The sequence below is a fragment of the Pristis pectinata genome, chromosome 11 (assembly GCF_009764475.1).
Source record: "Pristis pectinata isolate sPriPec2 chromosome 11, sPriPec2.1.pri, whole genome shotgun sequence".
NCBI lineage: Eukaryota > Metazoa > Chordata > Chondrichthyes > Rhinopristiformes > Pristidae > Pristis > Pristis pectinata.
In genome coordinates this window covers 23,432,570-23,457,259 of record NC_067415.1, presented here as the reverse complement: position 1 = coordinate 23,457,259, position 24,690 = coordinate 23,432,570, and the positions used below count along the sequence as shown (strand labels likewise).

The 24,690-nt window shown below is 37.5% G+C and overlaps 1 protein-coding gene across 1 annotated transcript in view; it reads left to right on the top strand.

Moving 5' to 3' along the window:
• The window catches only part of nbeaa (neurobeachin a), a 560,854-nt gene that overhangs the window by 209,699 nt on the left and 326,465 nt on the right, over positions 1-24,690 (top strand). Inside the window, exon 30 of the mRNA XM_052025565.1 lies at positions 16,561-16,999. Within this exon, the coding sequence (XP_051881525.1) occupies positions 16,561-16,999 (439 nt within the window). The remainder of the gene's footprint in view (positions 1-16,560; positions 17,000-24,690) is intronic.

Below are 24,690 nucleotides of genomic sequence, written 5' to 3'. Positions count from 1 at the left end.
GACATCCTTCCTAAAGCAAGATGACCAGAATTGCATGCAGTACTCCAAATGTGGCCTCACCAACATGCTGTCCCAATTCCTGTACTCAGTATTCTGACCAATGAAGATTATCACCTTCACCATCCTGTCTACCTGTGTCACCACTTTCAAGGATCTATGTACCTGCATCCTTAGGTCTTTCTGTTCTACAACACTGTAGAGGGTCCTACCATTTATTTAGTAAGTCCTGCCCTGGTCTGTCTTGCCAAAATGCAACACCTCGCATTTATCTGAATTAAACTCCATCTGACTTTCCTTGGTCCACTGGCCCAGTTGATCAAGATCCTGTTGTAATCTTAGACATCCTTCTTCACTGTCCACTATACCACCAATTTTAGCATCACCTACAAACTTATTAACCATACCACCTACATTCTCATCAAAATCATTAATATAAATGGCGAACAACAGTGGACCCAGCACCAATCCCTGTGGCACACTACTGGTCACAGGCCTCCAATCTGAAAAAGCAGCCCTCCATCACAACCCTCTGATTGCTACTGTCAAGCCAATGTTTTATCCCATTGGCTAGCGCACCCTGGATCCCTTGTGAGCTAACTTTCTGGACTAACCTATCATATGGTACTTTGTCAAAAGCCCTGCTAAAGTCCGTGTAGACAACGTCTACCACACTTCCCCCATCTATCTTCTTGGTCACCTCTTCAAAAAAATACAACCAACTTTCTGAGACGCGATTTCCTGTACACAAAGCCATGCTGACTATCCCTAATCAGTCCTTGCCTTTCCAAAGCATGCAAATTCTGTCCTTCAGAATCCCTTCCAATAACTTACCCACTGTTGTTAGGCTCACCGGTCTGTGGTTTCCAGATTTCCCTTGCAGCATTTCTTAAGTAAAGCCACAACATTAGCCACCTCTAGTCTTCCGGTAGATCACCCACTGCTATCAATGATACAAATATCTCTGCAAGGGACCCTGCAATTTCTTCCCCTCTTCCCCCAATGTCCGAGAGAGTATCTGTAGAAAATTAGTATTGTGGCTGTGCTGGCAGGTCTTTGATCAAGTACTTTGCCTTGTCCTCGATCCGCTAATTCCTTTCTGCTAGCTCTTCCCTTTGGCTTTAGAGTTAATGTTTCAGCTTAGCTTATGAACAATAATTCAAGATGTCCATTGTAATTTAAACACTTTTGTGGCTAAAATGCCATGCTGCATTTCCAAGTGTGATGTATTTATTATTATCACTTTTTAATATATTTGATTTTTCACTAGCTTTGGGAAATGATGTGCCTGGTATTGCCATTTCATCAAATCACTTACATTATAAGGCAGAAATATACTTTTATTTTCACACTAAAAAAGACAAAAAGAATGATTGTGATGTGGATAAAAAGGAGAATATTATGTGGTTAGATAGCTTGGTTAATACTAACACTGAAATGTGAATTTCAATCATGTTTTTAACTTTGAATATTGGTTTTCTGATGCCCTCTGGTGGCCAAAGTTGCAGTTGAATTTTGAAAATGGAACTGTAAAACTTAGTTTTTCAGATTGTATGGATGTGCAGCATAATAGTTTGATTATATGAATACTTCTGTACTGATGGCTGAAATGTGGTATATTTTGTATGTCATATGCCCCCATACTCTTGAAATGTTCTAGAAGAGTAGAGGGCAAAAAATACTACCTCACAAATCTCTGAATTGTAAATTTAGAAGTCTTGTTTTGATTGTAGATGTTGCAATTTATGTGGTTAAAGATTCCAAAACAAAGAACTAATTTATTAAATATTTATGACTAGGTTTAGTCATAGAATGAAGATGTGCTTGTAGAATCATTTTGATTTAAAAATGTTTTTTTTAACCAGATTGTTTATGGCATTTCAAACACGTGAATTTATGGATTTTGATCTATTTTCATCTTGGAATTCATAAGTTCCTTTGTAAATGAAAAGTAACAGATCAAAATATTTCCTTTTATCTCTTTGATATATGCTTTATTAATCCCTGATGTACCATAACTATAGAGCATCATTTAGATTTCTTCAGTAATATGTGATGTTCTTCCTTCCTTTAAGTGTATCTGCTGGACCAAAATTTAAAGGCATAACAAGAAAAGGAAACTTAAAGAATTTGCTTAACGAAAATCTGATTCAACACTTGACAGGTTCTCAAAATACTCATTGTGCCTCATTTTCTGTTGACCCACATAAGTGACAGATCTGATTAATGTTTTTGAATTTGCAAGCTGAAGATTGAAACAGATACAAAAAGCTTTTCAGGCACCTATTTGATCTATTTTTTCTGGCATCCCCTTATATCTTAGCTTCAACAATCCCCAGTCGTTCCAGCTTTTGTGCCAGCTGTCGATCACCCTTTTGTAAAGACATTTTTACTGATATCTGTCCTAAAATTACCCATCATATTAAAAAAAATATTTTACGGGATGTTGATGTTGCTGGAAAGGTCGAACTATTTCACAGTCTGAATTATCCTTGAACAGGAGGTGGGGAGCTGCCTTTTTGAAGCACTGTAGTTCTGTACTCCCACTGTGTTATTGGGTAGAGAGTTCCAGGATCTAAACCCAGCAATGATGATGGTGAGGAGATATGCTTCCAAGTCAGGGTAACATGTAACTTGGAGAGGAACCTGCAAGTGATGGTGTGTCCATGCTACTACTGTCTTTGTCCTTCCTCATGATAGAAGTTCTGGGTTTGGAATGTGTTGTCAAAGTAGCCAAAGTGAATAATTGCGTTGCATTCTTCAAATGGTGCATAACAAAGAAAATTAATGTTTAGGATGATAGGCACAGTGTCAGTCAACCTGGCATTGTCCTGAATGATGTTGAGCTTGAGTGTTGTTGGATCTATACCTAACCATGCAAATTTTCTTTCACACTCCTAATATATGAAAGATGGTGGAAAAGCTTTGAGGATTCAAAAGCTGAATTATTTGTTGACCTTCTCTTGCAGTTAAAGTATTTATGGCTAGCCTAGTTAAGTTTCTGATCAATGGTGACAACCCTAGTCCCCACTCACAATATGGAAACATGCTGATGCCATTGATGATCAAGTGATTATTGTTGGTGATTGTTAGTGCTGGGTGAGTGTCTATTGTAACTGTTACTTGCAACTTTTCAGCCACTGCCTGAATGCTGTCTAAATTTCTCTTCATGAAGATATATGCTGTTGTAGAGTCATAGAGTAAAAGCGCATGGAAACAGGCTGTTCAGCCCAACTCATCCATGTCAACTAGGTTGCTTACCTGAGCTAGTCCCATTTGCCTGTATTTGGCCCATATTTCTCTAAATCCTTTCTATCTACGTACCTGTCCAAATTCCTTTTAAACCTTGTAAGTGCCACTGCCACTTCTTCTGGCAGCTCATTCCACATACCCAGCACCCTCTGTGTGAAAAAGCTGTCCCTCAGGTTTCCTTTCATTTTAAATTTATGCCCTTTAGTTTTAGACTCCCCTGTCCTAGGAAATACATGTGACCATTCACCTTATCTTAGCCTTTCTTGGTTTTATGAACCTCTATAAGGTCACCCCTCAGCCTCCTACACCCCAGAGGAAAAGAAGCAGCCTATCCAGTCTCTTTGTTTTCCGAGATGTTGCAGATAGAGGTGAACACTATCCAGTCATCGATGAACATTACCACTTCTGACCTTGTGATGAAAGAAAGGTTATTAGATGAAGGTGTTGAGGATGTTTGGGCCTAGTGCATTGCCCTGATGAATTCCTATTGTGATGCCCTTAGACTGAAGAGGTTAACTTCCAATGACTGTAACTATCTTCCTTTGTGTAGGATTTAACTTCAGCCAGTCATGTATTTTCTCCTTAATACCCACTGAATTCACTTTTACCTGAGCTCCTTGATACCATGTTTGGTCATATGTTATCTTAAATCATGGGCAGCCACTCAAATACTTCCTAGAATTCAGTTCTTATTTCCATGTTTGGGCCAAGAATGTAATTAGGGCTGTTGCCAAGTGGTCCTAGGAAAATGAAACTGAGCATTATTAAGCAGTTTATTAGTGAGTAATTGGTGCTCAACAACATCTTCCATCACATGGTTGATGATTGAGAGTGGATTGTGTACTAATTAGTTGGATTGGATTTGTTCAAAATTTTGTGTGCATAACATGATCTAGACAATTTTCAACATAGTTAGGCAGCTGCCAGTGTTGTTACTATAATGGAACCGATCTATGGTCACTTTAGGAGTGCACAACTTCAGCACCACAACTAAAAGTTGTCTCATCCCATAACCTTTGCTTTATCCAATGCACTTGTCTTTTCTTAATATTGAAATGATTTGAATTGGCTGAAGTCTGGTTACTGTGACAGTGGGAAGCTGAGATGGACCATCCATATCGTACTTCTGTTTGCAGATAGCCTATTTCTGCTCCTAATTTTTATGTTCCTATCTGGCTGCCATTGAGCCAGCTCTACCATTCATTAGGATTGTGGTTGATCTTTTAGATCAGCACTATTTTCCTGCACTTTCCCCATATCCCTTGATTCTCCTAATATCTAGAAGTCCATCAGTCTCTGTTTTGAATGAATTCAGTAACTGAGCCTCCACATTACTGTAGGGTAGAAAACTTCAAAGATTCACCACCCTAATGATGAAGAAATTTCCCTTCATTTCAGTCTTAATTGGCTTACCTACTATTCTGAGACTGTGACCCCTGGTCTAGACTCTTCAGCCAAGGGAAGCATCTTCCCTGTATCCATCTGGTCAAGCCCTGTAAGAATTTTCTAAGTTTAAATGAGATCACCTCTCTTTCTTTTAAACACTGGAGAATACAAGCCCAGTCTACCAAGTCCCTCATAACCCACCAATACAGTGAATCTTCATTGCACTTGTTGTATGGCAAGTATATCATTTTTAGTCTCACAAAGGCCCCTTATAATTGCAATAAGATGTCTTTATTTCATGCTCAAAACTCTTACAATAAAAGCCAATACCCAGATCCCTTTGAACATAAGCATTTTGCAGTCTGTCACCTTTTTACAAAAAAAAGTCTGCATTTCTGTGTTTTGCCTCAGTGGATGATCAATGCAAATAGTTGCAGGTACTTCATCCTGGTCTTTGACACTTGCACATTGAGCTCTTTCAGCATTGAGGATGTTCTTAGAGCCACTCCAAGATATTTACTTGTTCACTGATATTCTGTACAAATGTGGCAGAAATGCCGAACTTTGATGTGATCCATTGATTGTGAAATTGTGCAGTTCTGTCTAATGCATGATATTTTTGTTGCTTAGCATGCATGTAGTTATTAATTGTAGTTTTGCCTGATTGCTGCCTCATTTTTAGCTATGCCTGTTCCTACTCCTGTTTTGCTCTACTGTGCTCTTCGTTATCTACCATTGATCCTTTGAGTTGATAGTTTTGGTAGAGTGAGGGATGTGCTGGACCATCAGATTAGATTATGGAGGAGTCCATTTTTATTGCTGCTGATGGCCCAGAATGCCTTATGCATGTCCAGTTTTGAGATGTCAAATCTTTTCTGAGTATATTTAGCAAAATGGAGCTGTCACACAACATGATGGAGAGTATTGGTGTAAAGACACAGTTTTCACAATGACTGGTGCCTCCTCATCCCTATACTGACAGATGCTTCTACAACATGTAGATTAGGGTGAATGAGGTCAAATATATTTATCCTTCTTGATCACCATCTGCCAGAGAACCAGCTTTATCCTACAGGACACAGCCAGCTAAGTTAGTAGCAGTGCCACTGAGTGCCTACCCAATAAACAGTCAATGTTCTTGCTGCTCTCAGTGTTACTTTCAAATGTGATTCATCATGAGGGAGCTCTGACTCATCAGCAGAAGGAGGACAATTGATACTAATCAGGAGGAGCTTCCCTTGTCTTTTTAACCTTCATGGTGTCTGAAGTCAATGTTTAGGACTTTCACTATGCCACCATCTCTGGTGGGTCTGTCCTGTCAGTAGTACAGAATATACTCAAGGATTGTGCTGGAGTGTGGGACATTGGTTGTAAGATATGATTCTCTTGTCAGGGTGATGCTTCACTCATCTGTGGTATAACTGCCCAAATTTATACATCTGGTGGTGAGGTAGGTTTTGGCAAGGTCCACTGCGCTTGCCATGGTGTCTGATTCCAGGTGGTGTGTCAAGTTTTGCACTTTGTTTTAATGTGGTATTTTGATATAACTGTATGGATTGCTAGGATATTTCAGAGGGCAGTTAAGAATCAACCGATTAGTTGAGGGCTAAATTCCTTTTCTGAATGGCATTAGTGCAGTCAATAGATATCCAAAAAGAATCATCTTGTTTCATGATCACTATTACTGAGATTGTATTTTATTTAAAATTGCACTTTATTTAACTTGCTGAATTTAAATCCTCTAGATGCTATAGTAAATTTTAACTGTCATCACTGGATTGTTATTTTATTCCATTGGATTATCAATCTAGTAATTTAATCATTAGACCAGCCTATTGTGCAACTTTACTCTGTGCTGTCTTGTCCTAGCTACCCAGAATGTCTGCAAGTAAAAATGGAATGTTGGCCTTCATTGCTAGAGGGATTGAATTTAAGAGCAGGGAGGTTATGCTGCAACTATACAGGGTACTCGTGAGGCCGCACCTGGAGTACTACATGCTGTTTTGGTCTCCTTACTTGAGAAAAGATGTACTGGCTTTGGAGGCGGTGCAGAGGAGGTTCACCAGGTTGATTCCAGAAATGAGGGGCATTAGCCTATAAGGAGAGATTGTGGGCCTGGGACTATACTCATTGGAATTCAGAAGAATGAGGGAGGATCTTATCTATCACTTTCATAATTTTATGTGTTTCTATAATATGGGGCAGGAAAGTTGTTTCCACTGGTAGGTGAGACTAGAACTAGGTGACATAACCTCAAGATTCGAGGAGTAGATTTAGGACAGACCTGAGGAGCAACTGCTTTTCCCAGAGAGAAGTGGATCTATGGAATTCTCTGCCCAAGGAAGCAGTACAGGCTACCTCATTAAATATATTTAAGACACAGATAGATTTTTGCATAGTAGGGGAATTAAGGGTTATGGGGAGAAGGCAGGTAGGTGGAGCTGAGGCCATGGCCAGATCAGTCATGATCTTATTGAATGGTGGAGCAGGCTCAACAGGGCAGATGGCCAACTCTTGCTCCTATTTCTTATGTATTATCTTGAATTTAATTTTTTCATTATGCTTGTTGTATGTTTTACCTCATCTGATATTTCTTACGCGCTGCAATGCCAAGCTTCTGAAATAGTGCTTCGCAATTTATCCCTTTCATACTGAGTATTGTGTGGCATGCTCTAAGCTGTATCTTTAAAGATTCCCTATAATTTGGCTGTGAGTAGAGTTGATCGGACCACTTTTGCTGCCTAATATGCACTGTCCAACTCTTTTGTTTATGCATAAATGAGGACAAGTTTGTTTTATTTTCAAATGGTTTAGCCATGTATTTAATACACATTTCCATATTTGAACAACATCTTGCTTTACCAAGATGATGCTTGCATAAGAGAAGTAGAAAATGTTTCCATTTGTATCAATAATTTTAAATGGCTTATTATTTCCTTGATAGGGCATCTACATGTACTGGACTAATGAATTTTCAGTACTCTAGATCCCATTCTTACTGTAGCTAATTCAGGCCTGCTGGATTATGATCCAAACTTAGTTTTGCTGCCCTTGGGTCAGTGATTAATGTAAATTTCTAACCATGCAGGTGCCTGTGGAAATCAATAAAAGCCTTCTTTTTATGTGGGCTTATTGAGTGATTTCAGACAGGAGGTCTGGACCAGTAAGATTTGACCCATTATTTTCTACCCACAGCTCATATGTTAATGAGTCTGGTCCACAAAATGAGTCTCCTGCTGGAACAATTGAGTGATTCGTTGGGATTCCCAGCAAGTCTGCCACCCAAATACTACTCATAAGCAATATCTCCCCTGGGATCTGTCAATATTTAATTGGAAGCTGCTCTTAGATGTATTCTTTTATAAGGGAAATAACATTTTGTAGTATGATGATTTAGAAATTTGGTTTACAGAAACTGGATGATGTAGGTAAAATACACTTCCCAATATGATTTAACAAGGTATTTTACCCAAGAAGTGAAGCATAATAAGTCTAGATTGGAAATATCTGTTGGAAATCTCTGACACATAGCTGTGTAGTTCTTTTTCTACAATTCTATTCTGATTCTTGGTATGTTATTACATTTAAACATGAAACATTAATCTCAAGAAAAAGTGTGCAGCCAATTGTTAGCCTGTTCCACCAAAATTATACCTAGTAGTACAGTGGTTATTTGAAGATCCTATGTTCCCTGCTATTGTGTCCATTGATGCTGGTTTAATTTGCTTGCCATATCAAATTAACTTAATGAACTTAACTGGCAGTAAATTGTTGCAGCACACTTCATAAATCATGGCTAAACAAGACTTTTGTGAAAGGTGTAACAAATAAGGCTGTTGCTCGAGAGTTGATGTCACTGACAGAAGTGGTCCATATTTTTCTATAATTTAGTGGCGATCTCATTAGTTGCTTTGATAGAAGTTATTAAAAAAGCATCTGGCAACTAGCTGACGCAGCCAAGGCCAGAGTTTGCTGGATCTGGTAATGTGCTGTCTGTCTTTGCATGGTGATTTGATCTAGTACCACAGAAAACTGATGAAAACTGTCCAAAATGCATAAGCTTAATAGCTAAGACGGTCACAAATATTAAAACTAAGTTTCTGTAATCATTGTTGTTCCTTTTTAAACTAAGGCGATGAAGTAAATATAATTGCTTGAACCATTCTGCAATTTGTATTGCCTTCAAGTTGTAAAAGCTACATGTTATCTAGTTGAAGAAAATGGGACATAGTCTTTTAGTATTTGAAAAGCAGAATTTACCAGCTGATTTTATTTTGCAGGATAAACAAAGTAATTTGTTATGATCATGCTCAATCACTTCCAATTTTTCTGTCTGTATCTGATGATGATAATTTTTAAAATGTTTCCCAGGGTAGAAATGTCAAATACTAAAGGGCATAGCTTTAAGGTTGGTGGTGGGTGGGTTGGGGGTGGGGTGGGGGGGGAGCGGAGGAGTTTAAAGTGTATGTGCGGAGCAACTTTTTTTGTACAGAGAGTGGTAGGTGCCTGGAATGTGCTGCCAGGGGTGGTAGTGAAAGCAGATACGGTGGTGACGTTCATGATGCTTTTAGATAGGCATACAAATATGTAGGGAATGGAGGGATATGGATCATGTGCAGGCAGAAGGGATTAGTTTAAGTTGGCATCATGCTTGGCACAGACATCTTGGGCTGAGGGTCCTGTTCCTGCGCTGTACTATTCTATGTTCTATGTTATAAATTAGATAAATTTTGGCAATTGTGGGTGTCCGTGTCACTTATACTTGTACTGTGTATACTTTTTGTGACTTTTATCCCTCAAAAGTGTAAAATTTGCCTGTTGGTAAAATACAGCTTATCAAGGAAAGTACTGTTACACTCCCTGTGCAGATCATAGAAATGAACAGCAGAGAACAGGTTCTTACAGTCCACCATGTTCATGCCAGCTAATCCCATTTGCTTGCGTTAAGCCTGTATCTCTTTACTCCTTTCCTATCAAAGTACCTATCCAGAAGTCTTTTAAACACTACCACTACCTCCTCTGGCAGTTCATTCCAAATATTCACTGCCCTCTGTGTGAAAAACTTACCCATCAGATCTCCTCTCTCAGCTTAAACCTATACCCTCTAGTTCTAGACTGCCCTGTTCTGGGAAAAAGATTATGATTATCCTATCTATGTCCTTCATAATTTTGTAAACCTTTTTAAAGTCACGCCTCAGATTCCTACGTTCTAGTGAAAATAAATCCAACCAATCCAATCTCTCCTGATAGCCTTCCATTCCAGGCAACATCCAGGTGAATCTCTTCTGCACTCTCTCTGGACCACCTAGACAACCAGAACATGTATGTCAGGCTGTTGTTTATTGACTACAGCTTGACATTCAATACCATCATCCCCTGAAAACTTATCACTAAGCTCCAAGAGCGAGGCCTTTGGTTCCTCAACGGAGACCACTGGGAGACCATAATCAGTATGGATGTCATTCTCCTCCTCACTGCCCATTAAGACAGGGGCACCTCAGAGCTGCGTACTTAGCCCCCTACTTTACTCCTTGTATACCTATGACTGTGTGGCTAATTAAAGCTCCAATACCATTTGCAAATTCGCCGATGACACCACTGTTGTTGGCAGAATCACAGATGATGACAAGGAACTGTACAGGAGTGAGATAGGTCAGCTGTTTGAGTGGTGATGTAACAACAACCTTGTGCTTAACGTCAGCAAATCCAAGAAACTGATTGTGGACTTTAGGAAGGGGAAGTCAGGCAAACACACACCAGTCCTCATTGAAGGGTTGGCGGTGGAAAGGCTGAGCAGCTTCAAATTCCTGGGTGTCAGCGTTTCGGAGCATCTATCCTGGGCCCAGCACATACATGCAACCATCAAAGGGCGTGCCAGCATCTCTACTTTGTTAGAAGTTTAAGGAAGTTCGGCATGTCATCGAAGACTCTGACAAACTTCTACAGATGTACAATGGAAAGCATTCTGACTGGTTGCATCACGGCCTGGTCTGGAATGCACAGAATGCAAGAGGCTACAGAGGGTAGTAGACTCAACCAGTTCCATCATGGGTACAGCTCTTCCCACCATCAAGGACATTCTCAAGAGGCGATGTCTCAGAAAGGAGATACCCATCACCCAGGCCATACCCTCTTCTTGATGCTGCCAACAGCAGGATGTACAGGAGCTTGAAGACCCTCATCTCAAGGTTCAACAACAGCTTCTTCCCCACTGCCATCAGGTCTTTGAACCAACCTGAAAAGCACTAACAATACCTCGGACTATATTTCTTTTTATCGCTCAACTTGCGCTAATGTCCTTATGTTTATTTTAAATTATTTTGTCATGTAAGTTATGTATAGTTTATGTTAATTTAAGTCTATGTTAACTTGTGTTTTATCATGTTTGTAATGTACTATGCTGCTGCTGCAAAAAACTAACTTTCATGTCATTGATATCCTGGGGACATATAGCTATGACTATAAACGTAAGCTTGAAACTTGAACTATTGTTACCATATCCTACCTATAGTGTGGCAACCAGAACGACACCCAATACTCCGTGCAGCCAAACCAATGTTTTGTACAGTTGTGATGTGATGACCCAATTCTTATACTCAATGCCTTGATCTATGAAGGCAAGCGTACCAAATACCTTCTTCACTATGCTATCCACCTGAGTGGCCACTTTCAGGGAACTATGAACTTCCATCACAAGGTCTTTCTATACATCAACACTCCTAAGATCCCTGTCAGTTAATCAATGTCCTCAAACAGTTTGACCTCCCAAAGTGCATTACGTTGTACTTGCATAGATTAAATTCTATCTACCACTACACCACCCAATCTTCCATTATCTATGTCCCGCTGTATCTTTAAACAACCTTCTTTGTTATGTATGACTCCACCAGAATCAGGTTTATTATCACTGACATATATCTGAAATTTGTTGTTTTGTGGCAGCAGTACAGTGCAAGACATAAAGACACAAAAATTACTATGTTACAAAAATAAAGAAATAGTGCAATCATGCCCCCTAGATTCTCATCCAAGTCTTTTATATATATTGTATTACAAACAACAAAGGTCTTAGCACCAATCCCTGCAGTACACCACATTACACACTTCAGTAAAGCACCCACCCATTAATAACCTGTGCCTTCTATTACCCAGTCAATGTTGGATCCAGTTCACCAACGTGCTTCGGAGCCATTGTGCCTTAACCTTCTGGACAAGCCTACCATGCTGGACCTTGTCAAAGACCTTACTAAAGTCCATATAGACAACGTCTACTGCCCTGTCTTCATTAATCTCCTTGATTTCCTCCTCAAAAAAACTCAGTCAGATTTGTGAGACATGTTCTCCCCTGCACAAACTCCTAATCAGTCCCTGCCTTTCCACTTGAACATATATCCTGTCCCTCAGAATCTTCTCCAACAACTTCCCTACTACAGATGTAAGGCTCATCAGCCTGTAGTTTCCAGGCAAAACCTTATACACCTGAGTAGACTATTTTTCCTGAGTGTTAATCAGTTTTTTTTAGATACCAGGGATTCTGTTCTAATTAAAGTAATTGAACACCTTTTTCAATGGCTAAATAAGGCCATGGAGTTTTATGTTCTACATTATGTCAAAGTGATGTTAAATCATTTCTTTTGGATAGTCTTATACTATTTCTTACCAAAGTTAATTTGGGCAATGACTCAATCTAATACCATATAACTTACTATTACAAAATCAAATACTATAACAAAAATTTTCCATTGAATGCATATATACTTCATACAGTGGCAACATTTTACAGATTTCCTTTCAGTGTTACAGTACAGTCATTACTGTTTAATACTAAGCAATCTTGCTCTTGTTTTTAAGAACACATCATAGAGGCTGTGTCCTCTCATATTGTGCACACTGGTAGTCTGATGGTGTTGGGATTACATGGTGGTCTTTACTCAAGTACTTCGCATAGGCCACACTATGCTTGGGTGTCCCCTGCAGCACAATATCCTGGACTTGGAATCTGCTTGCTGGAAACATTTGGACATGTATCTTAAGCTATCATGCACTTTGTCAGAAGATCCAAAGTAGAATGAGTCTTCAAGGATACCACTGTAAAAGGCTCATATGCAATCATATGCAACTGGAGAAATGTGTCCTATTCTTGATGGCCACCTTTGCATATATATGGCTCTGTATGGAGGTGTGTAGACTTCCAATATTTTTACAACATTTTTACTATGAGCTAAATTTCTGTCTGTTCTACATGCAGAAAAGGCTCGCTGCATTAGGGTGTATCCATGCTAAATGAGCAGGCACGGGACGATTGTGTAAGCAGAACCCCCACCTCTTCACCCCAACCACCACCACCTCCTGAAAAGGAAACTCTTCAACCACAAAGCCATTAAACATCTCCACACAAAAATTTAATGCGATTTGGCAAAATATCTCTTAAGTTACTATTTATCAGGCACTAGAGTAGATGGCAGTGAGAAGCATCTCCCTCTGTGGTCTTTCCAATACGCTCACAATCAAACTCCACCAGGAATTGACATTTTGTCCCATGTATAGAGAAAAACAAAAGGAGTAGTTTATTATTTATAAAAATGAAAGTATGGTGATATTTCAGATGAACTTCATATTGGCATCTTTCAGTATTCTTCATGTACACGTATCACTAGGTAATGTCTCAGTAAAAATTAGTATGAAATGGCATTTTTAAGAACAGAAAAAACAATCGGTGGTTTTCTCTCTGTTTATTTGTGATATTTGATAAAAATTGAATAGCATTTGCTCACTAATTCCACTCAGTATAAAACTGTGAAAACAAAATGTTTAAGAACTTATGAGTCTCCTGTTCATCAGAATAGATTGTTGTGATGTAAATAATTAATTCAAGCTAATTTAACATTTTCATTTGATCTCATCAGATTTTTAATTATCTTACAAGGTTTTAAAAAAGTGCTTCAAAGCTACACATTAAAATCTAGTCCAACAGTTTTCCAGTTCTCATTTTTGTATTTGAATTTAAGTATTTAGTGGAAAAAAAATGAATTTATCCAATACCTTTTTTAGTTTCTTAATTATCTATAGTTATCCTATTGAACTATCTTTTTTCTTCAAATAGATTCTTCAAATTTATGCTATTGAAAATACTACTGTTATTACCACATCTGTATTTCAGAAGAATTTTTCCTATCTCTGAATATTTGTATAATATCATCATTCGGTCAGAGTAATGAATATTTCTGTACATTCGCTGTCTGTCTTAAGCCTGTCCATAATACTGTTTCATCTAAATATCCGTTTGAATGATCTATAATATAGTACACCAAGTGCCTCAAAGAATAGTATACCAAATACTGTAGTGCTATACCATGTGGATGAAAATTATCGCTGACTGGTGTTTGGCCTAATTTTGATCCCATCTTTGATTTAATCATTTTGTTGTGAGTTTTGGACTCAGTAGAGCCTTCAAAGGGATAAATGCTAATAGAATAGTACCTGAGCAAGAATTAAGGGAAGTAAGGACAAAAGCTGGGCATGGTCTGAAAAAAATCAGATGTCTGCAAACTTATATGAAGTATTGTATTTAATTTATGGGTAGCATTGATTTTTCAATACTGATATTTTTTCACTGCTGTTATTTTTTTTAAACACCCTCTTTTAATTCCACAAGGCTTTAAGAATCCTCATTTGAAATAGGGGGGAATCAAATTTGTAGCCCACTGATTGTTTATTTGTAAATTACCAGTTCATGAAAAGTAGAAAGTTCCTGTTTACAACTGGAGTGAAACAGTTGAAGAATACATAGGTGTTTTGCAGCTAGACTGGTAGAGGCACAAGATTGTATATGGGACTAAAACGAACGTCTTCTCCCCTTGTTTCATGCAAGTCCTATGGAAAAGTATGCAATAACAAATGTAGGCAAAAAGCATGCTGATAAAAAATTTAAATAACATGTAATTCAGTATTAAAATTTGGACTTAAAATGTTTCATAAACTGTTCTGTTTGAATTAAAGTTTATAGTTTAACTTTTTTAAAAACATGATTTAAAATGACTTGGGTCTTTTGGCTCTATTCTTATTTCTCTGTAAATGATTCTGCACTTTCAATGAAACTGAAAACAATGTTTACCTATTGTGAAACATTCCTCAGAGTTTAAGTTGGTGTTCTGTCAGAAACTGAGAATTACCAGTAAAAAAAATTATAATGTCCTTATCTTTATCTATGGTTAAGCAGGGACAATTTTGCATTTTAACAGCAGTATATATATTCAAGTGATTAATACATTAAAGTCTTTGTTATAAAAAGTATTTGATTTATATTTTAGAGAGTGTTAAAAAGGTCCTTAAATTTTACAATATATGTTATTCATATCTCAAATAGGTTGAGATTAGAAATTGCTAAATTTAATGCCCAGAATTCTAATAAATTATATTTTATGGACCAAAAGAGCACATGTAAATATTGTTATTTTTAGCTTAAGAAAAATATATTGTTTTGTTTATAGCATGCAGATCTTTTTGTTTTAAATACCACTCAAAGAAAATATGCTTGATTTGAAAAGCTGCTAAATTAATGTTTTCTTAATTTGTGCAGGTTAAGTATTTTCTAAATTATCTTTTAAACATTTTCACATTGAAGTAAATTCACAATGTTTTTTATTAACAATTATTTGTATTTTCTGCACATATTTCTTCCATTTGACAGCTGTTAATTTTTAGTGGTTATTTTTAAAGGGTAATGTTAGGTAAAGGGAAAAGACCTACTTTACTGGTTGTATCTTAAATTAAAATTAAAATTTCTTTCAAATAATGATCTCAATTCTTTTTATATTTTTTCATATTTTTTATGAATGTAGTCCTAACTAATTTTGATGTTGATTTATTATCACATGAGATAGAACCTCTGGAGGGAAGAAACACTACACCTCGTGAAAAAAGTAACTTTTAAAATTGTATTTAATTATATGTTTGAATTTTCATGGAAATCGGTGAGAATTAAATGTATCATGGCCAACACTGAGAATTGATAAGGATGTCTGCATATTATGTTAACCATTCATCACACGGAAATTAATCTGGCTGTTTTCAGTGATATATCCATACATCCACATTCTCAATACAAGAGTTTTGTTTTATGAGTAGTTATCCTGAACTTGAATTTAATTAAGTCTGTGCCTACAAGCAGTTGATGAAAGATGCAATCAAATAAACATTTTTAAGAAATGTACAATCCAATTTGATTTTCATGTGTGAAATGTGTCATATTATTGATGTGCTATGTTTTTGAAAATAACAACTTATTGTTGTACCAAAAGGTGCTTTTCTGAAATAGCCTTGTGTTTTATGTATTAATGGTAAACCTTTATTAGATGTCATAACTTCAAAAGAATTTCAGCAAGATGTTAGCCTAATTATTGTAATCCTATCTTAAGCATCAGCACTTGACAATTTATAATACAGTAATGTCTGTCATTTCCTATTAAAGGAGGACACTTTTTCTACCATCTTTGTGTTCTCTAATCACAAGTTTAAACACATCTACTGATTTCATTACATCTGGTATTTGAGAATTATATATCTCTGACTGGCATTAAAATTGTATAGAAATGCAACAAAGAAATTCTGTCCAAAGGTTACTGTTGTTTCTTTGTCAAGATTTGCTTACATTTAGTACTAAAACCTCTTAAGATATTTTGTTCAGCAATGTCATGTTAAAAATGATTTCAGAAGAATACATTTGTGCAAGTTGGCGTTATATATTGTATGGGTTTTAGAAGTTGGTCTATGTTGGAGTATCAAAGATTGATACTTTGGGTAAATTTACTTTTTCTTTAAAAAGCTTATTTCATATTTAAAACCAGTCTCCTTCAGGTTAATTGACTGCTGTTTTCTTTGTCTCTAGAATCTGTTATTGATTATTTATTTTGTTTCCAATTGCAGAGAACCCTGTCACATTCCCTGAGAACAGCAAAGAAAAAGAAATTCTGACACCAATTGAAGATATGCAGGTTGAAAGCTGCATTCCACATACTGATTCAGGCATTGGGGAGGAGCAAATAGCTGGTCTCATGAATGGCTCTGATTTGGAAATAGTTACTAGATCAGATGCAATGAGTGAACTTCTATCTTCCTTGTCCTCTGAAGTAAAGAAATCCCAAGAAAGTTTAGCTGAGGCTCAGATTGAAGTGCTGAAGCCCCCCTCATCCATATCGAGTGTAAGCCAAGGAAAAGGCATGAATGTGAAGGAGATTCTCAAAAGCCTAGTTGCAGCACCCATGGAGGGTGTAGAATCTGGTCCTGAACCTGTATTGTACCCTGATCCTACAGTGAAAAGAGAAGCACAACCTATTCTTCCAATGCAGTTTCATTCCTTTGACAGGTAAAGAACCTCAATGTTGTTTTAATTTATTCACCCACCAGAGTATTTATGAACGTGAGTGATGAGATGATATTGGTGGGAGGAGGAGAGATCTCCAGGGGTTTCAGAGGCAGATTGAACAGCAGCATCACATAGCCCTAGCCTGTCATCTTCACAGCTCAAAGACCTAATGGGAGGTGGCAGCCTGAAATGAGTTGCCACTGCAAAGTGTATTATTTTTGAAATGCTTTCACACAAATCACTGAGCTCCACATACAACTTTGTTTCATGGTTTAATGTCATCACGAGGCACAAATTGGTGTGTCTAATTGTTTGCCACCTGCCAATGAAATGAACTGCCAGAAAGCCAGAAGGATCTGTTTGTCTGTCAGGCATTCAGGCTATTGAGAGTGACAACATCAAAAATTTTGCTTCAAAATCTGAAGCTTTGATCGGCCTTTAAGAGACCCCACTCTTGTGCTTCTGGTCAACTGAATTTTTCAATTAGTTTTAAATATATTAGGTTCCTGCTGCCTCATCTGTCTTTAGGAAGATGTAATTATGTTAAGAACAAACTAAACAGATTTCTAGTCAATGAAAATCCAAATTCCCATGATGGTACTTTTAATAATTAAAAAAAAATCTTTAGAAAACACATTTTATTGTAGACCTTTGTACCTACCAACCAAGCTTTAATTTGGTTATTTTTTTATTTGTTGGAAACACAGACTTTGAGATTATCTTTAGTTTTCAGTAAACGTGCAATTAGTTGAAAATGTAACATTGCACAAATTGCTAAACTAAATTATGCTGCTATTATTAGTGCATTGCAACAGCGCCAAATAGCACCAGTAAAAGTAATAGCAAAGCTCCCAGACACTAAAGTAATCGTTTGGAAGGAAATCTCATACATAGTTCACAATCTCAAATTGGCACAGGAATTGCTGTTTGAAATAAATGGAATCTGACACAAACCTGCAACTACGATTTTTCCTATGTTTGGCTGTATATGCAGCATTTAGTGTATAATATGTTTCAGGGAATAATTCCATATATTGTAATGCTAACATATTCTTAGCACAACTTATTTCAGCAAGGAAATTTGTGAAGATTTTTGATTTGGAGCTGTGTAAAGCTAAGTATACTTGAAAGAACTTCAGAAAGTAAAGAATCATCTCGTTTTCTCTTTTGATATTATTCACTATTATGCAGAATCACCACCATCTTGCACAATTTGAAAATGGCAGTTAGACTGAAGCAATTTCCAATGAAATTTTAAACTGACTGTCGAGAATTGCATGAGAGATGGATGCATTTGCTTCCTTTCCAAGTTGTAGTCATTATATTTGTATACGTTTTTGTGATTACTCAACAAATATGTGGAAACATGAACATGACCCCGTATATTGCCACTATGTGCTACAATGTAACTGATGTAAAATTGTTCATAAATAGAACCACACCAGATTAATCTTCATGTAAATTAAATTTCTTTAAAAGGATGTTTACTTTCTCATGCTGTTTGGGTCATTTACATACCTCCAAGCATTTTGGTTGATATTTGTATTACTTGTCTACTTCATCCGCATTCACTTTTCCCAGGAAGCAAAATTATTTTATACTGATTAACTTTTTCAAATATTATTCAAATAGAAAAATCAAATAAGTGCTCAATGGTAACTGAAGAAATAGGATTAAGTCATATGACACCTTGAGCTTTGTTCACTGTTGATTTCGATCATGGCTAGTCTAACACAATGGCATTTTCTTGCTTTGTCTGCAAAGCTCATGGTTCCTGTGATCTGTAACATTAGCTTAGTCTTGGATGTATTGAATGACTGTCAATCTACAGGGTAAAAGAATTCAAACAAATGTAATGTACAAGAATACAAGAACATAAGAAAATAGGAGCAGGAGTAGCCATATGGTCCCTCTGACCTGCCCCACCATTCCATATGATCATGGCTGATTTATCCCAGGCCTCAACTCCCTTTCTGTTCCAGATCCCCAGAGCCCTGAATCCCCCAATCTTTCAAAAATTTATTTAACTCCACTGTAAACTCTTTTAACAAGCTAGCCTCTACAATTCTCTGGGGCAGAAAGTTCTTGAGATTCTCCACCTTCTGTGAGAAGAAATTTCGACATACCTCAGTCTTAACTGACCAGTACATTACCTTGAAACTATGCCCGTTTGAGATTCTCTCACTAGTGAAGACATTTCAACATCTACATGGTTATGCCCCCTTAGGATCTTATATACTTCAATAACATCACCCATCATTATTCTAAACTGCAAAGAATACAGACTCAACCTGTTTAGCCTTTCTTGAAAGGGCAATCCTTTCATCTAAAAATTTAGCCTGATAAATGTCTTTTGGACTGCCTCCAGTGCTACAATATCCTTTCTTAGGTAAGGGGGTCCAGATGTGGCCTCACAAACACCCTGTACAATGGTAACAAAATTTCTCTGTTTTTAATCTCCAATCTATTTGCATTAAAGGCTTAACTACATGCACAAGAACACCTAGATTCCTCTGTACTTCACTCATTTGCACTCTATCTCCCTTTAGATAATAATCTGCATTTTGATTCTTCTTCTCAAAGTGCAGACCTCATGCTGTCCTGCATTAAACTCCATTTGCCAAGTTTTCACCTACTCACTCAACTTATCTCTATCCTGTTGCAGAGTCACAATGTCCCCATTATATCTTGCCCTTCCACCAATTTTCATGTCATCAGCAAACTGGAGACACAAGAGACTGTGGATGCTGGGATCTGAAGCAACAGACAACCTCCTGAAGGAACTCAGCGGGTTGAGCAGCATCTGTGGGAGGAAAGGAATTGTCAACATTTTGGCTTGAAACCTTGCATTGCTCTCCTTCCACAGATGCTGTGCAACCCACTGAGTTCCTCCAGCAGATTGTTTGTTGCTCCATTTATTCCAACTGTTTTCTCTGTGTTAACCAATTTTCAATCCATACTAACACACGTCCTCCAATACCATGAAATTTTAACTTGGGCACTAACTTTTTATGTGGCACCTTGTCAAATGGCTTTTGGAAGTTCACATATAACACATTTACAGTTCCCCTCCACCTATTTTGCTTGTTACATCCTCAAAAAAACTCAAATAAACTTGTAAACTTGATTTGCTTTTCATGAAATAATGTTTCCTAGATTAAATTAAGCTTTTCTAAAATGATTAACTGTTTCTTGTTCCATCATTGACTCATGCATGTTGCCTACAATAGATGTTAAACTAACTGACCTATGGATTCAGAGAGTCACAGAGTTGTACAGCACGGAACTGGGACATCCGACCCATCATGTCCATGCTGACCTTTTTGCCCATCTCCAGTAATCAGATTTGCTCTCACTAGGCCTGTATCCTGCTGTGCCTATTTAAGTGCATGAATAAGTATCTCTTAATGATTGTATCTGACTTGACCATCTCCTCTGGCTGTGAATTTCAGATATCAAACACCCGCTATGTAAAAAAAAAGATACTTTCCCCTCAAATCCTCTTTAAAACCCCTTCCTCTCATTTTAAATCTCTGCCCTCTTGTTTTTGATAACCCTGCCATGGGAAAAAGACTCTATTCTACCCTATCTATTCCTCCTATAATTTTATATGCTTCTATCATGTCACTTCTCAGTCTCCTTTGCTCCTGGGAAACAAACCCAGCCTATCTCTCCTCTAGTTAGAGTCCTCTAATCCTAGTGAATCTCTTCTGCACTCTCTCCAGTGCAATCACATCCTTCTTATAGTGGGGTGACCAGAACTTCACTTAATATTCCAAGTTTGTAAAGTTGCAACAAAATGTCCTAACTTTTGTCCTAACCACCTCCATCACCTCAGTCCTTTCAGGTGAGACAGAAATTCACCTACACCTCCCTTAATATCACCTACTGCATTCGGTGCCTCCTCTACATTGGTGAGAGCAAACACAGACTAGGTGACTGTTTCACAGAACACCTGTGCTCTGTCCGTAACCATTATCTGCATCTCCCCCTTGCCAGTCACTTCAACTCCCCCTCCCACACTATCACTGATATGTCAGTCCTTGGCCTCCTCCACTGCCAGGAGAAGTCCAAGAGCAAACTGGAGGAACAGCATCTCATTTTACGTCATAGGGCCTAATGGCATGAACATTGAATTCTCCCACTTTAAGTAATCCCCACCCCCCTTCCCCACAACCCCCCCATGCTTCTTCTCTTCTTCCCTTTCCTAGCATATCTCTCTTTTCTCTATCCTTTTTTCCCTTTCTCTCCTTACCTTTGACCTATCCCTCTGTGGATCTGCTCTCCCCTCCTCCCCGCATCTGCCTATCACTATCTCTTGACTGCATCTACCGATCACCACCTTGTGCCCACCCCGTCTCCCCTCTTTTGTCCACCTATCAGTGCTCTGCTTTTCCCTTCTTTACATTGGGCTTCCCCTTTTCCTGTCTTCAGTCCTGAAGAAGGGTCCTGACCTGAAACGTTGACTGCCTGCTTTTCTCCACGGATGCTGCCTGGCCTACTGAGTTCCTCCAGCATCATAGTGTTTTTCATCCTAACTTTTATATTCTGTGCCCTAATCTATGAAGACAAGCATGCCATACACCTTCTTCTCCACCCTATCTACCTGTGTTGCCACATGCAGGAAATTTCAGGAATTGAATAATGGAATTGAACCTGAAGACGCCTGCCTTTTATCTTCTTCCCTTGAATAACAAAGTCGCATTTGTAATTTTCCAATCCACTGGCATAATCACTGAATTCACTGAGTTTGGAAAAACTTCAACTAATGTGTACACTATCTCTTCAGCCAATTCCTTCAAATCTTTAGGTGTATGCCATTGGGTCCTGGCGATTTGTCTGAGTTTTTCTGATATCTTGTCCTTCGTAATTGGGATTTATACAAGTTTTTCTGAGCTGTTTGAAACTTGCCCATTTGATATCATTTGGATATTTGCACCATCCTACACAGTGAGTCCTGATGCAAAAAAATCAGTTTAACATGTAAGCTATTTTGTTGTTCCTCCTACTAATTTCCCTGCCTCATTCTCTCGAGGGCCCATAGTAATCTTAGTCACACTCTTCCTTTCGATATATCTATACAAGCTTCTATTATTCATTTTGAATAGTAACAACCTCTCATGTGACACCTTATTAAATGTATTTTGAAAACCCAAATGTTTCATCCATTGATTTTCCCCCTTCTGCCATCAAAAAATAATAGATTTATCAAACCCTATTTCCCTTTCATAAAACTATTTTGACTGTGCTTAACCTTGTAATTTTTCAGATGTCTTTCAGCTATTCCAGCCTTTTTTGTCCTACTGATATTACGCCAACAATTCCCTGTTTTCTGAGTGCTTTTTTTTGAATAATTGGGTTATTCTTGCTTCCCTACAATTTACAAGAACTGTTCTAGAATCTGGGGATTAATATTTAATTAGAAAGAGGAGCATAACCAAGATCTTTTAAGGATGTTCGTGCCACTTGTAACGGGGACTAATCTGCATACACGAGAGACTGCAGATGCTGGAATCTGGACCAATATACAAAATGCTGGAGGAACTCGGGGGTCAGGCAGCATCTATGGAGGGAAATGGACAGTCAGTGTTTCGAGTTGAGACCCTTTATCAGGACCCTTTATCAGTTACTTCTGATAATAGTCAGGGTTATACCCAGCACAATATTGATGCACAAGCATTAAAAAAGAAATTGGAAGTAACGCACATATTGCCAAACTAGAAAAACTGAGTGACTGTTAATCGTAGAAATGGTTTGTAATCTTTGTGTATTAGACATCTGAATTTATTTAAAAAGTTATTAAAAATGGACCATAGGGACTGGTGCGAGTATTGGGAATAGGTGCACAAATAGCTATTTGGAACATAAACCCACCTTTAATTTTTTGACAGTTAAGTCTGAAAATTCTCAGTGCCATGTGTCAGTTGTTTAATCTGGAATACAGGTGTTCTATAACCCTAAAATGCAAATGATTTTGACTTGTATTTTCACTTCATTTTTTCCTCTATTTGATCTAATTCAATAGCTTGCAAATTCTTGATATTGAGGGGAGAGGGAGAGAATTAGTGTTGGTACACATTAGTGAATCAACAATGAAATCACATTTTTATCAAGCAGAACCATGCTTAGACAGCAAATCCAGAGTCATATTTGACACAATATTATCATTTAATGCAGAAATGTATTCTTCATATTTGCAAACCTCTTCTCCTATGATTACATTTGTGCAAATGGCATTTGATGGCCAGACTGCATCTGTAAGTTGAATTAAACTGTTGATTCACAACACTTAATAGTTTTGCATATAAGTGTATAACAAAAAAAACGTTAGTTTAGTCATATGTTGTTTGATTTTTGTTTGTGGATTTGTGTTTTCTAATGCATAATTGTACTGATGCCACATCTGCTTTTTTTATATTACATTTCCTTAAAGAAAAATTATTTTTTTCCACTCTAAGGAAAATTCCTACTCCAATCAAAAATGCCTTCTCTGCCAACTAATGCAAATTTCAGCTGTGCTTCTTTCATGTATTACCTCTTCCTGTGACAAAGAAGGCAGACTTAAAAAGTCTTAATAGTGCTGAGCAAACATGTTAAAATAATAACTAACTTATTTTGCATAATATATATGAAAGAACAGTGTAGAGTTTTCAAAGTGAGAACATTTAATTTTCTTGTGGTTGTTGGTTCTGGAAAAATAATCCATGATAATTTCAAAAACAGAAGTTCACATATTGACACCTTCAAGGACATAGTTTAACTTTGTGAAAGAGGGGAAAAAAAACTTCCCTGGCACTTAGTTTAAATCTTTGAGCTGGAGGGTTTAGTTCACTGTACTGAGTTACAATCCTGAGTAGAATACCTGATTTTTGATGTGGTAACAGATTTCGCTTACGTGCACAATAAGCAATTTCCTGTAGCAAAATGTTGGTAATACAAATCACAAACTATCTTGCCAGGCAACTCTCTCCATCCCTTTTTGTCAATTGTATAAGAAGGGCCAGATTGTTTGTAACCTTGGCATCATATTTAATCCCTTGGTGGGTTCTGGAGAACATATCCATACCATCAGTCTGGCTGGCCAGGTCACCTCTATAAAAATAACCAGACTCTGTCTCTTGCTCCAGTTCATCTGTTGCTGAAATCCTTCTTCAAGACTTCGATTCCTCCAGACTATTCCAAGTTACTCCTAATAGGCTTCTCTTATTATTGCCTTTATGAACTTGAGGTCATTCAAAGGTCTGTTGATTTCGTCTTAAATCCTATTCACCTGTCATCCCTGTGCTTGCTGACCTACATTGGCTCCTGATTAAGCAGTTTTTAAAAAATTTTCAAATCCCTCCATGGTCTTTCTTATGCTGTCTGTAGTCTCCTCCAGCCGTTTTACCCTCTAATACATGTTCCTTCAATTCTAGGACTTGCACATCCCCAATTTTAATTGATCCACCATTTCAGCAACCTTGGCCCCAAGCTTTGGAATTTCCATGTAAATGTCTCCACCTCAGAATATGGCTTTCTTCTTTTTAAGATTTTCCTTTTTTTTAGATCTTCCTTTAATTCTATCTCTTTGCCTACGTTTTTAGATGTCTATTTTATTATCTCATGTGGCGATGCTTCTGTCAGTTGTCTTGGATTGAATCATTGTACCTGGCATTGGATATAACATCTATATCTTGGTTTACCAAGTAACA